The sequence below is a fragment of the Miniopterus schreibersii genome (genome assembly GCF_964146895.1).
Source record: "Miniopterus schreibersii genome assembly, chromosome: 10".
In the NCBI taxonomy this organism is placed as follows: Eukaryota; Metazoa; Chordata; class Mammalia; order Chiroptera; family Miniopteridae; genus Miniopterus; species Miniopterus schreibersii.
This window is the reverse complement of record NC_138110.1, coordinates 11,231,160-11,244,019: the sequence shown is the minus strand read 5'-3', so window position 1 is coordinate 11,244,019 and position 12,860 is coordinate 11,231,160. Positions and strand designations below refer to the sequence as shown.

The 12,860-nt window shown below is 42.5% G+C and overlaps 1 protein-coding gene across 1 annotated transcript; it reads right to left on the bottom strand.

Moving 5' to 3' along the window:
- Positions 1–1,241: 1,241 nt before the first annotated feature.
- Positions 1,242–7,725, bottom strand: SERPINB3 (serpin family B member 3; the record flags this gene model as incomplete). Its single annotated transcript, XM_081149060.1, has 7 exons — positions 1,242–1,646; positions 3,428–3,583; positions 3,943–4,085; positions 5,165–5,282; positions 5,597–5,725; positions 6,964–7,020; positions 7,561–7,725. The coding sequence occupies 7 exons, from the start codon at positions 7,723–7,725 to the stop codon at positions 1,242–1,244; spliced, it is 1,173 nt and encodes a 390-aa protein (XP_081005186.1).
- Positions 7,726–12,860: the final 5,135 nt, after the last annotated feature.

The window sequence follows — 12,860 nt, the reverse complement described above, 5'->3', positions numbered from 1 at the left end:
CTGGTCTCTGGGTCTATTGTGAAAGTCTTCCTGAATTTCTGAGTTTGCCTCACTTATGGGATCCTTAAGTTTTGTGGATTTCTAGAGTTCTGACTGCCCAATAGCTATTTTCTGACTGATTTCAGGTACTTACATAGATGTGTTGCATCCGTACTGCTATTATTTTCCAGAACTTGAACTCTGCCTCGACCATCAACATTAGGGCATTTGTTCCAAATGCTGACCTGCTTGTGTGCTGATTTTGGCTCCCCTATTCTGGCCTTCAGGATGCTTGGTTTATTTATGTATTTTTTTTGTCACCCTATATCAGAGAACCCGCTGCCTAATCCAGCATGGCACATAGTAGGTGCAGAATAATTGTTTGTTAAATGGCCTGTCCTACACTACTCACAGTGAGGTATATAATAAATACATTATTGGATTTTTATGATGTCCTTTATAATAGGATTATAAATGAGTTCTTATAGAAGAAATAATAGGCCCCTGAGAGACTTAAAGGGAATGACTCAATAATTCATTCATTCGTCACATAGTCACTGACTCCTGTGTGTGCCCCGGGCATGCAGCACCAACAATTCTGACAGAGCCCCGATCTGATGGCGCTGACAAGGTTATACAGTGACGGTTTTTCCCAGAACAGGACAACATCATTTCATAAGGGAACTAGGTATGTATCCTTTCATTCACACAACATTGTGAGGCTTGCTTTCATCTATGACTAAGGAAAAGCAACAAATAATATGAATAGGCCACCATTTTATTGATAATGCATTACATAAAATCAAAAAACGTAGACACTCCAGGGCCCCAAAGGGAAAAATAGAAATGATGTGATTCTCAGTGGACACTGAACCCAATTTAACATTGGATTGAAATGTTACAGCAGATGTAAATAAATTTAAACAAATGTAGGTGTAAGGTTAATAAATTTGAAGAGTAGATAAAATTTTTATAGATCATTTGAATAGTAGATATAATTTTAGCAGCAAATGTGTTATTTCAAACGTAGAAGATAGAGTGCTGAAATATCCTTTTACCTCCCCTTGAACATTTTATCCCAAAGATGGAATAAAGTATGTTTACATGTGTTTGTAGAAAGAGAAAGACAGACAAACATGCTCTCTCAACCGTTGCATTCTTAGAGATTGGAAAGGAAAGCTAAAGAGAACCCGTGTCGTGCAGTCACTGTCCCGGAACAACCCTGCGAAAGTTCCCCTAAAGCAGTGGCGCCCTAATCGCACCTACGGGCAAGAGACCCTGCCGAAGAAGAGAATGCTGTTGGTCTTGTTGTGCCTGATGAGGAACAGGAAAGGGTGATCACAGCGGAACGTTGTATAAACGGGGAGTGAGGTGGTAACAGCTCCTGCGCCGGTCGCGGCTGCGGCCTCCGTGCCCTCTTCCGTCACCTCCACGAAGGACTTGTGCACGACTTTGGACAGCACGAGACCCCCGCTCCTTGTCATGCCTGAGAAGTCAGCGCGCTTCGGGTCGAAGGCGTCCACCATCCCCAGGGCCACCATGGTGGCCTTGAGGCCGTAGCTCTCCTCCACCGTGAAGCGAGGCAGCTGCAAGCGCACATCTCTCCGGCTCGTGTTCCGGGAGCGCGTCCACGCGACCAGTTGCTCAGCGGTGAGCTTATCTTCCAGCTGGGCGACGGGGAAGGGCAGACGCCAGGCCAGCAGACACCGGACACAACCGAACGTTGGGTGGATGGCACGGCAAACGTAAACACGGGAGAGTCAGTTAGTTCTACAGTATACAGTAATCTATAATTATAGATAATATAATATATAGTAATACTGAAATATATTATATATAATAAACAGAATCTTCTGTATTATATACATAAAACAATAGAAACATTAAATAAAATTATTTCATAAAAGATGAGCTATATATCTCCATTTCTTAACTGCCCACCCACTGCCTGTTTCTATTTATTTATTTATTTAAATATATCTTTATTGATTTCAGAGAGAGGAAGGGAGAGGGAGAGAGAGAGACAGAAACATCAATGATGAGAGAGCCATTGATCGGCTGCCCAGCCCGCAACCCGGGCATGTGCCCTGACCAGCAATCGAACCCTGATCGCCTGGATCCTAGGTCGATGCTCAACCGCTGAGCCACGCCCAGCCGGGCTGCATGTTTCAATTTAAAATTGTTCTTTCTAGTTAATGTCCTTTTGTACATAATTTTTTACAATTTATAGCATATAACTTATTTTTATTCTTTTCTGTTGCTTGACCTCCTGGTAAACATTTCCCATGTAGCTATATGTTTCTTTAATCGAGTTTAAATTGTTATATAATACTACCATTAAATTGATGGTCAACATGTATATCTTCCCGTAATGAATATTTTTTAAGCATTTACTGGGTGTCAGCCTCTAAGCTAAACTATTGGCAATACGAAGCTACACTATTGTTCCTTGTTTTGAATTTTCATTATTTTAGCCACTTTGGTCCAAAAGTTTTTGCCTTGTTTAGACTTGCTAGGGTAGGGTAAACCCCAGGACCGGGGCTCCTGATGTCACCCATCAGGAGGGCCGCTAAGCGGGAGCGCCGAGGTGGCAGTGGCTGTTCACACACCTCGCCAGGCTCCTGTCCCGAAGCGCTTGCCCATTGCCAGGGTCGCCACATATATATTTTGAGTGGCGAGCTCACTGCAACTCCAGCAGTGTCATTGGCTTACAGGAATTGCCGATGGCCATACTTGCAACTTCTCAATATGTGAGCTATTGTGATTGATGTTTTTACACATTATCTTTACTTATCACAACGCTAAGAGGAAAATTCCTCTTTCTTTTCTCACAGGAATGAAACTCCAAACGCCTTTGATCTCCTAGGGACAGGAGCTTCTAAACTGAAAGGTGAACATCAAGATGAATGGATTTGTCTACTGTCCACAAACTCACTGGATTCAGTGTGAAATCGTACCCATCAGTTCTTTAATTTGCTTGCTTTTGTTTATGGGCAAACTTGCATATGTTTTCCATGCGTCACCTACATCAAAGTCTTAGTTTTTTTTGTCTTCAAATGAATAAACTGGCATATACCCATGGTTCTTATGGTTGTGAAATATTCTATGTGCGTGCCATGGTATATATTTTTTTCTGAACTGACATTCATGGTTTTATCAGAATATTAATGGAACCCCTGATCTTAAAATTTTCTATATATTCTTCCATGTGACACACACCGTGATACTTAAGATATTTATTTATTTTTCGGAACATGACGGAATGCCAGGTTCTCCTTAACACCTCTCCTTCGGGCTGTATGCGGAGAAGAGACAATGTAATCTATCCTCGCGCCCTGTCAGACCTCACCCACAGGCCGTGAGCGCCGTGTCCGTGAACGGCCCACACAGCCTTGCACTACGAGGACACTGGGCAATAGGAGGGAGAATTGGGGGTACAGGGTTTTACCTGCTGAAGACCATTGATTTCATTTGGCAGCAGCACCAGCATGCTCAGTTCTTCGCCTTTGTATGGTATTTCCAGGATGCTGGCCTGCACGTCCTCCAGGGAAGTAAAATTAAACTTGTCGCTTTGTTGCATCATCTGCACAGATTTGCTTGTATCCTGCAGTAAGTTAGTGTGGCAAACAAAAGCCAAGGGAGGCATAAGTTAAAAAAAACCAAAACAAAACAAAGACCAGAGGCATAAGTTAAAAAAAAAAGAGAGATAATATTATTGAGATACCAAACACATTCTCCTTCTAAGAGGTAACCTGGAACATCTGTGAATTAGAGAGAAGAGTTTCTTTACGTGTTCCCAGCTAAATAGAGTAAAATAATAATAATAATGATAAAAAAACAAGAAAGTGCAGCTCTGAGAAATTCTTTTCTCTACCTGCAGTTGTACATTAATCAGATCTGTGCTGAAATGGAACATTCCACGTGTAGGTACGTTGCATTATATAAATAAATAATAGACAGTACCTTGTTCAGCCAAAATTTCCCAGGCTCAGTTACTTCTGGATCAAATCTCTTATTCCACTGCCCTTTGAAATAGATGGCGTTCACCAAAACCAGAACAGTGGTGTGGTCAAGAGAACCTTCGGGAAAGAGATTCTTGATTTTTTCTGCCAAAGGAAGAAAAACAAAGGTCTGTCATGAAAGGGAGAAGTGGTTTGTCTGGAAGATGCTTTGGACACTAACGTGATCATTAACTATTCGCACAAGTCACCACATTAGGGATTCCATGACCAAACAGTTCACAAGGTGCATGGCCTGATGGAGTTGCCCCCATGGAGAAGACACCCCCTGTTATGATTAGGAAGGTGCTCAAGTTCTCTGAGGGCGACTTCAGTCATCTCACACTGAATACTGGTGAACTGATTTCACTACTCTTTCAACAAATGTATGTCCTTCCTCCATGCCTCCCTCCCTCCTGGCCTTTCCTTTTCCTTCCCTCCCTCTGTTTTCCCCCCCATCTTCCTAGTCTATTCTTCCTTCCTTCCTTCCTTCCTTCCTTCCTTCCTTCCTTCCTTCCTTCCTTCCTTCCTTCCTTCCTTCCTTCCTTGTTTTTCAAGTTTAGGCTCATGACTCAGAGGAAATAGGGTCTGAATGCTTTTCAGGGACAACGTCACGAGCTCTGCAACCTGAGGCACATGGCCCTTGTGGTCAGCCACCGTTCCCTGGGGTGCACTCCTCTTCGAAATGCTGTCAGTTTAGCCTAAGCTGCGGGAGGGAGGCTACGGTTCACAGGATGGAGACTTTGTCAAGCGCTCTGTTGCATTTAGGGAAGAAGCTGTGGGGATGGCCAAGTGGGCCAGGCAGGTGGTAGGAGGGGGGGATTTATAGGAGAGTTGTTTGTTTCCCAGTTAAAGAAGGATACAGGATCATAATCCAGAAGTTAAGCCTCTGATTTAAAGTAAAATATGTGAACGCAAGATGGGATCTGAGCAGAGACTTGCGATCCACAAAGATGCCATCAGTCTCCAGCTGTGTTTCCATGTAGCTGGTCCTGCGGTCCCTCTTGGGCCCCCCTTGTTCCTGTCCACATTTACTTGGACCATGCCACCATCTGCAGTGCCCTCCCCCAGCCTCCATGCAGATTCATCTCACCCCCTATCCTGGTACCTCATGCACTGTCAGGCACAGGGTTCACGCACGGTGGGGATTCAGGGTGATTTTCATGGGTGATCCTCTCATACTGTACCATTCGTTTGTCTTTCCACCCAGGAATTAATCATCTTCCGGCTTTCTTCTGCAGCATTTACAAAATCAGCAGATTCCACGCTGGCTAGGTAGAATTCCTTAACATTATCCAAGTATTCCTTTGATGTGAGGAGGAAGAAAGGAGCAGAGAGTAATTTATCAGCAACTATGTATTCCCAAATTAAGTTACGTTTAATCATGACCAAATATAGTACAAAAGATCACCCCTCAACCCACACTTTACTGGTGGGTTGTCAGGCTTGGGGACACTCCAGTGGTCAGAGCTGTGGGGAGGGGTCCTGACTGACACACCTGAGAAAATGGTCCCCGGGTGGGTCAGCCAAGTTCTTGTGACTCACTTTCTCCAATTTGGTCACTGGGGACAGAGGGCCCAGGATGCAGGTGAAGGATGTGGCAGACCCAGGAAACTCACCTGAAGAAACTGAATCTTCTTTTCTCCGTAGAGCCTGTTGGCAAGGCTCAGCTTATAAGCGTCAGTGGGTTTATTTAGCTCAGTCAGAAGCTTTTGAAATTGCTGGTGTATGCTTCCCGGCTCTTCAACCTTCAAACATCAAAAGTGAGCTTGCTGAATTCTCTGTCAATGTAAGTACTAAGCCATGTACTTAAGTCTGTTAGATCCATACCTAACCTTTGGCAGCCCCATGGATGACTTTTGTTGTTATTTTCTGATATTTGGTGTATTTTACCTCAAATATCCTTCATAATTTTTCCATTGAATCATCCAAAAATTATTTCTTTCTGCTCTAACATACTCGTCTTTCCCCCTGTGAACCACAGAGGCAACACCGTTCCTCTATTGGGTTGTCTTTTGATTGGCTTAGCGATTAGGCTCAGCTTTCCAGCTAAACCTCAGTTCCTTAAGGACTAGATCATATGTCATTTCTAACAGCCACCAGTGGTGTGAGAATGTTGAACTTGTATATTTTAATATGCTGTGACATGAAGCCCTATTATACGCCTCAGCAGTATCATCTCCTAAGACCCATTGACTATGATCTATGCTTTATTCATAACGGTCGTACTCGAAGGCACATTACTAAGGGCTTTCCATCTGTATCTAAGTCTTCAGTCTAATTCAGATGAAAACAAGAAGCTCAGAGAATTAAATAACTCCTCCAAGGAGACACATGTCACAGAACCAATTTTTGAAGCTAGGCCTGTCTGACTCAGAACCTTCCGCTTGCTAGCTAAGAGTTTTGGACTATGAAGGCTACAAGCCACGTATCTCATACACTCATTTCCCCAAATATACTGGGATGCATGCTTATTTTTAAATCCCATTTATGAGTTAATTAAAATTATATGATTTTTAGCAGTGCTATGGTGGTTACTAGAATTATTGTTATTCTACAATAGTAATAACACATTATTTTTTTATCAAGGTTTCCAGCAATCCTGGCACTGTTGCAATGTTTTGAATGTATTTTCATGAATAGGGGCAGATCTTTCATTGCCCTTAGTTTATTGGAATAAGGTCACTATGGCTCAAAGCATCTGTGTCTTGCCCACGGTCACCATGTGTTAACAGCAGAGCAGAAATTTGAAGCTAGTGCCCACGCTCTTAACCACAATGCTGACCTCCTCTCAGGAAAACAAAAATATGAAATAAATAAGTATGTAATATGAAATAAAAAACAGTTCTGTTTGTCCAATCTATTTTGCCCAAAGGTATCCACCCCCTAAGAAATGGACTTTTCAGTTTATATGAAGTTGCCAGTTTAATTTTGACCCTCTTGAATATTCAGTGCTCCCTGTAGACCCAAGTGCTGTGTGACTCACGTGAGCTTTTGTGGCTCCTCCCTGTGTGCTCCCTGTGACTTCATTAAAGTGAAGAACCTGGAGGAGACAGGAAGTGGAATAAGAAAACTTTACTCAAAAGATCTGTCTGCAGCAGAGGAAATTAAGAGGCAAAAACAAAGAAAGAATAGAAGAAAAAACGTAAACGTAAACCTCAAACAACTAAACAAAACCCCCAAGCCAAACCAACACAAAGAAACCAGAATAAAGAAAACTTTAGAGTAAGAGTTTGCTCCTTGAACAGCCAAGCTGGGTGATGACCAGCCACTTCATAGAACCCAATTCACACTCATCCATTGCTGAGGACACGTGATGATGTTTCCCATGGATTTAAGTCAGTGTGTCCCTTCTACCAATAATTCTCCATTTAAGCCTCACCTCTGGTTGGTGGGCAATGGTAGGGGTTCATTCCAGCTCCCAGAGGAAGTCTAGGCACAAGGAAGCAGTTGGGCCAGTCATGGGAATACTGGCTCCTCCTGGGCTTCCCATGCAGGCAGCCGGATCTGTGACCACACACATAAGCCAACAGAGGGACCAGCCCAAACTGGTCAACGTAAAAAAAAAAAAGCTGACACTTACCTTCTGAATTTCTGATGCAGTGTGGTTTTGGGACCCTAAGTAAGTCATGGCTAAGGCTGATGTGATGCTGAGTGGGGAAAAGAAGATATTTTCCTTCTCTGATTTTCTGAACTCCTGGAACAGATCGTATGCGAAGCGTATATTCGCGTCACTGAGTGAATTCATGGTGTCGTTGGTGTGATCTGGAACTCCCGGAAAAGCAGCAGATTCATTAAATGATTTTACCAAACAGAAGGTTACTGTGTACTGACTTTTTTAAAAAAGAAACAACTTATATCTCGGTTTTAGGATTCTGGCAACTCAAGTGTTTCTTCTTTTTACTTTTCAAACCTTCTATAAAATACGTATATTAATTTTGGAAGACTAGCACAATTACTATTTTAAGAGTTTTGTGAGAAAGAGAACATCTTTATCTGTCCTTTGTAACTGGCTGCACTAGATCTGTGAAGGAAAGGCTTTATAACAGATGCCAAGGCCATGGTCGATGTGGCTAACATCCAGCCAGCTCCTCCGAGGCACCTCTCTGCCTTTTCTTGCAAGGCTATGTGGTTGCATCTCTCCACAAGTGCTCCTAAGAGCGTGTTTGTTTACTGGGAAATAAATTTGAGAAAGGACAAATGAAGATGAAGAAGGTATTTGAATTTTGCCCTGGCAGAATAAATAAAATTCCCTCTTACAGAAAGAAATGCATACATGATAGAAGACACATGATTGCGCATATTTCCCAAAACAATTCACGTTGTTCAGCGGGAGCAGCTGAAGCACTTACCTATGTTCCTGGAGGAAGCAGGTGGGCAGGGAGCCTGTGAGCCTATGTGCGGTGAATGGTGAGATCCTGAATATAAACCTCTCCTGCCCCGCCTTTCTATCGTTGCTATTTCAAGTAAAGCAACATTTGATTTCTCAACCAGACCAACCCTTACCTGAATAAGCATAAAATTCTTATGAGTAAAACATGCTTATTGCCCTACTACTCTACTTTCTTATTGAGGCCATCACTGAGTCATAGAACATCCTTGCAGGTGCCTTTCTAATAGCAATATGAGAATAAAGTTAAAATCCCAGCTTCCTCACATTCCCCCAGCTACACCCACTCAGAACTAACACTTCAAAAATCCCTTTCTCCTCTTGGTGGTGAATTGTCTTTCAGGACCCCTTAAAACACCAAGCAACCAAAAACTTACGTTTGCAAATTGAAGTTGTGAAAGGGCTTGTGCAACTTACCAAGTCCCTTAGTGGTTATAGTGTGTAGCCAGGAACACAGCTTGAATTTCCACCAGGCATTGAGCAATATGTGGAGGACAGGAATCATCAGCAATCCATATAAAGGGCCATTTAATAACCTATCGTGGCGGCATTCTATTTCTGATATAACTATGAAGCTAAAATAGGTTGTTTGAGCAGCCAGGGCCATGACACTTTTCTGTCACCCTGCCCTTTCGTATGCCAGCTTCAGATTCATGGGCTGGACAAAGTAGTCAAGGACCTGTAAGAAAAACTGAGAAAAAGGAGTTCATTGAATGCCATGGTTAATTCTGTTATCAATGGAGCCTTTTTCGCTTTGTGTGCATGGTGTTCCCAGAGGCAGAATAATATTAAAAATTGTTGATGTTTATTAGCTGGGATATGTATTCATCCACTTATGACTTTAATAACCTACTGGGGCAGGTTTTTTTGTTATACCCATTTCTCAGACCATAGAACTGAGGCACTGAGTGGTTGAATGGAAGCCCAGTTTTTACAGGTGGGGTGACCTGCATAGGTGATACATCCAGGCAGATAACCTGGCTCAGGGACTGCACATGTATCCTCTGCCCACACTATGTTAGGCAGACTCTGGGCTTAAAACGAGGCATTTCCTTGTGTTTCAATGAAGAGAACTCTTTTCTTCCACACTCATGAAAGAGAAAATGTCTTCACACGGAATCCAAAGGAACAGGCATGAGTCAAAGACTTAGCCCCCAAACTCACCTCTGAGCCTCACAGTCACCAAGAGAGGAGGCCTGGCTTTCAGTTACCCTTTTAAGGCTCCATCCAGAGGCAACTATGAGCAATGTATGGGGACTGGAATGGGATGACCTCTTCTGAGCTCAGAGAGGGAATCAATCATGCCTAACCCTCCCATCCCTCAAACAGCTCTGTCCAGCTGGGGTTTAATATAAATGAATGACCTTGAGAGGGAAGGAAGCTGACAAAGAGAGTGCTTTTCCACAGAGCACACTGTACCTGAGGCATGGCTGTGGCCAGGGAGAGGGCTGGCATTTCAAGCATCTAGCCCATATCCCACAGGGGTAGGGATGTTTGTCCTGTGGGCCGACTTTTTAATTGCGATATAATTCATGTACGATAAGGTTCGCTTTTAAAAATATACAAGTCACTGTTTTTTCGTATATTCACAAGGTTGTGCAACCATCACTATAATCTAATTCCAGAATGATTTTATCATTCTCCAAAGAAATCTCCTGCACAGTTCTCTCTTCCTCCCAAATCTATAGATTAGTCTATTCTGGACATTTTCCATAAATGGAATTACATAATATGTGGCCTTTTGTATCAGGTTGCTGTCACTTAGCATAATATTTTCAAGGTTCTTCCATGTTGTAGCATGTATTAGTGCTTCTTTTCTTTTTATGGCTAAGTAATATTCCTTTGTGTGATATAACACTTTTTTTTTTATTCATTTGTGAATCAATGGACATTTTTTGTGTGTCCACATTTTGGTCATTGTGAATAATGCTGATATGTAGTCTTGTGTACAAATTTATTTGTTTACTCTATTTTTTAAAAACTGAGATACAATTGACATATAACATTGCATTAGTTTTAAGTATACAACATAAAGATTTGATATATGTAGATATTGCAAAATGATTACTGTCACTGGAAAGGGCCCAGGCCCAGGGCAGGGATGGCTGGTAGAGTGTGGGTCCTTCATGCAGGAAAGATTTCACAATGCAAGTCCAGGTGATTTTGAGAGTACGTTTTTTAGAGCTGGGGACAGTGAAACAAGGAAGGGCTTAGCATAGAGGAAGTGACTGGAAAGAGCCTAGGTGGGGCTGCTTTGACTCTCTAGAAATGTTATAGGAAAGAAGTGAGCCTAGGTGGGGCTGTTTGGCTCACTGGGAAGTCAGAGAAAAGGGGGCCTTGGGGACAGGTTCAGGGGAATAGCCTGGGATGAGCTGACACTGCCCAATGCTCCCCTAGTCTCCTGGGGTCCCTTAGAGTTCAGGAGAAAGAAAATTCACTCGAAAAGGAGATTGAAGTGGGCCTGCCCCAGGAAGGGCCAGGCACTGACTTCTTTGTATTGAGTGGTTTTATCTGCTTTCCAAAAGGGGAGATTTTAGGGGAGCTTTCAGGGGAGATCTCAGTAGAATATTCATCAGCTTTTTCAGGTATGCCCTTTTATGGTTGGCCATGGTATCTGCTAAATGGCCAGCACCAGGGGGCGATAATTAATCATCACAGCTGGTCCTGGCATTGCCTGACTGGTTTGCGGCTTTTCTGGGCCTGGAGCTGAAATACAACTGAGGCCTAGATGTTATTTCTAGGGAGGAAAGGTCAGGGGAGGGTCAGAACCTCATGGCCAGCGATATGAAAGGTCAGGGAATCTAAAGTGCATGACGAGTGATATGCCAGGGGAGGAAAGGCCATGCTGGGGGCGAGGTTTTACACCAGTTTTGCCCCTTGCTAGGCACCCCGAGCTTTCCGCCCTGGGGACTTTCTGTATCTGGCTGTAAATTGCTCGGCCAGTTTGTTCAGCTATCTAGCTTAGTTTCCCCATTCCACTTGCCAAGGAATTTTCCTAGCTTCTTACTATCCTGCCTCAATTACCACAATAAATTTAGTTAACATTCATCACCACACGGAGTTACAATGTTTTTCTTGTGATGAGAACTTTTAAGATGTACTCTCTTAGCAACTTGCAAATATACCATAGAGTATTATTAACTATATTCATCATGTTGTACATGAAGGCCAGATCTTCTTTTTCTTTTTGTTGTTGTTGGTTTTTTGTTTTTGTTTTTTGAGACAGAACAACTGTTTAATGGAATGTCAAGAGTTGGAAGGGAGAAAAGAGTTGGGGATAGTTCTAAGGTTAAACTACTGAGTTATACAATGTCAAACACATTCTTTTACTGTGGGACCTCTCAGAGCCCTCTGTGCTGATGTTCATTAAACCTTCCAAAAAATCAGATAAAGTATGCAGAATTTTCCAGATATTTCACACTTAAAAAAAAAATTTAGTTCCTTATTAGGCTAGCAGTCCCTGAAACACATTCAGGAAACGCTAATACCGACAAGGTCTTATTTTTCTTATAACTGGAAGTTGATATACTTTTGCCCACCTCCACTCATTTTACCCCCCCTATGCCCCACCTCTGGCAACTACCAATTTGTTCTATGTATCTCTGAGTTCATTTTTAAATTTTTTTATCTATCTAAGAAATTATTATTATCATTAGATGCTATCTGTGTGATCATATTGCAAGACTGTCTTACATTCCCACCAGAATATGATGGGAATACGCACAAGAGTTCTGATTTCTCTACATCCCTCCAACATTTGTTACTGCCCTGGGTTCTTTTAACATCAGCCACGAGCAGGGTCTCTAGTCCCAGCGTGTCAAGAATCTTACCATTTGCGTCAATGTGGATGGACCCAGAGGGTATCATGTTAAGCAAAAAAAGTCAGTCAGAGAAAGACAAACACCATATGATTTCACTTATATGTGGAATCTAAAGAACAATATAAATGAACAAACAAAACAGAAACAGACTCAGATCCAGAGAATGCACTGATGGTTGCCAGAGGGGGGTGGGTGGCTGGAGGACTGGGTGAAGGAGGTGAAGGGATTGAGGAATACAGATTGGTAGTTATAGAATAGTCACGGGAATGTTAAGTACAGTATAGGAAATACAGTCAATAATATTGTAATAACTATGCACAGTGCCAGGTGGTACTAAAAATATCAGGGGGGAACACTTTGTAAAGTATATGGTTGTCTAACCCCTATGCTGCACGCCTGAAGCTAACACAAAATAATATTGAATGTAAACTAATTGAAAAAAATGTTTTAAGTAAGAAAATGTAAAAAAAATAAAAAGAACTCATAAGAAGATTCACCTCCAACAGGATTCCAGGAGCAGAGAGGATGGGTTCAGGGGCAGAAAGGGATCTTTGTAAAACGGAAAGATTTTCCCTGCTTGATCTCCCCACCCCCAGGCGCCCTCTATCCTTATATGTATAGGATCCCAGAATGGCACTGTTGTGGAAATGATCCCTGAGTTGAAACTGGGAG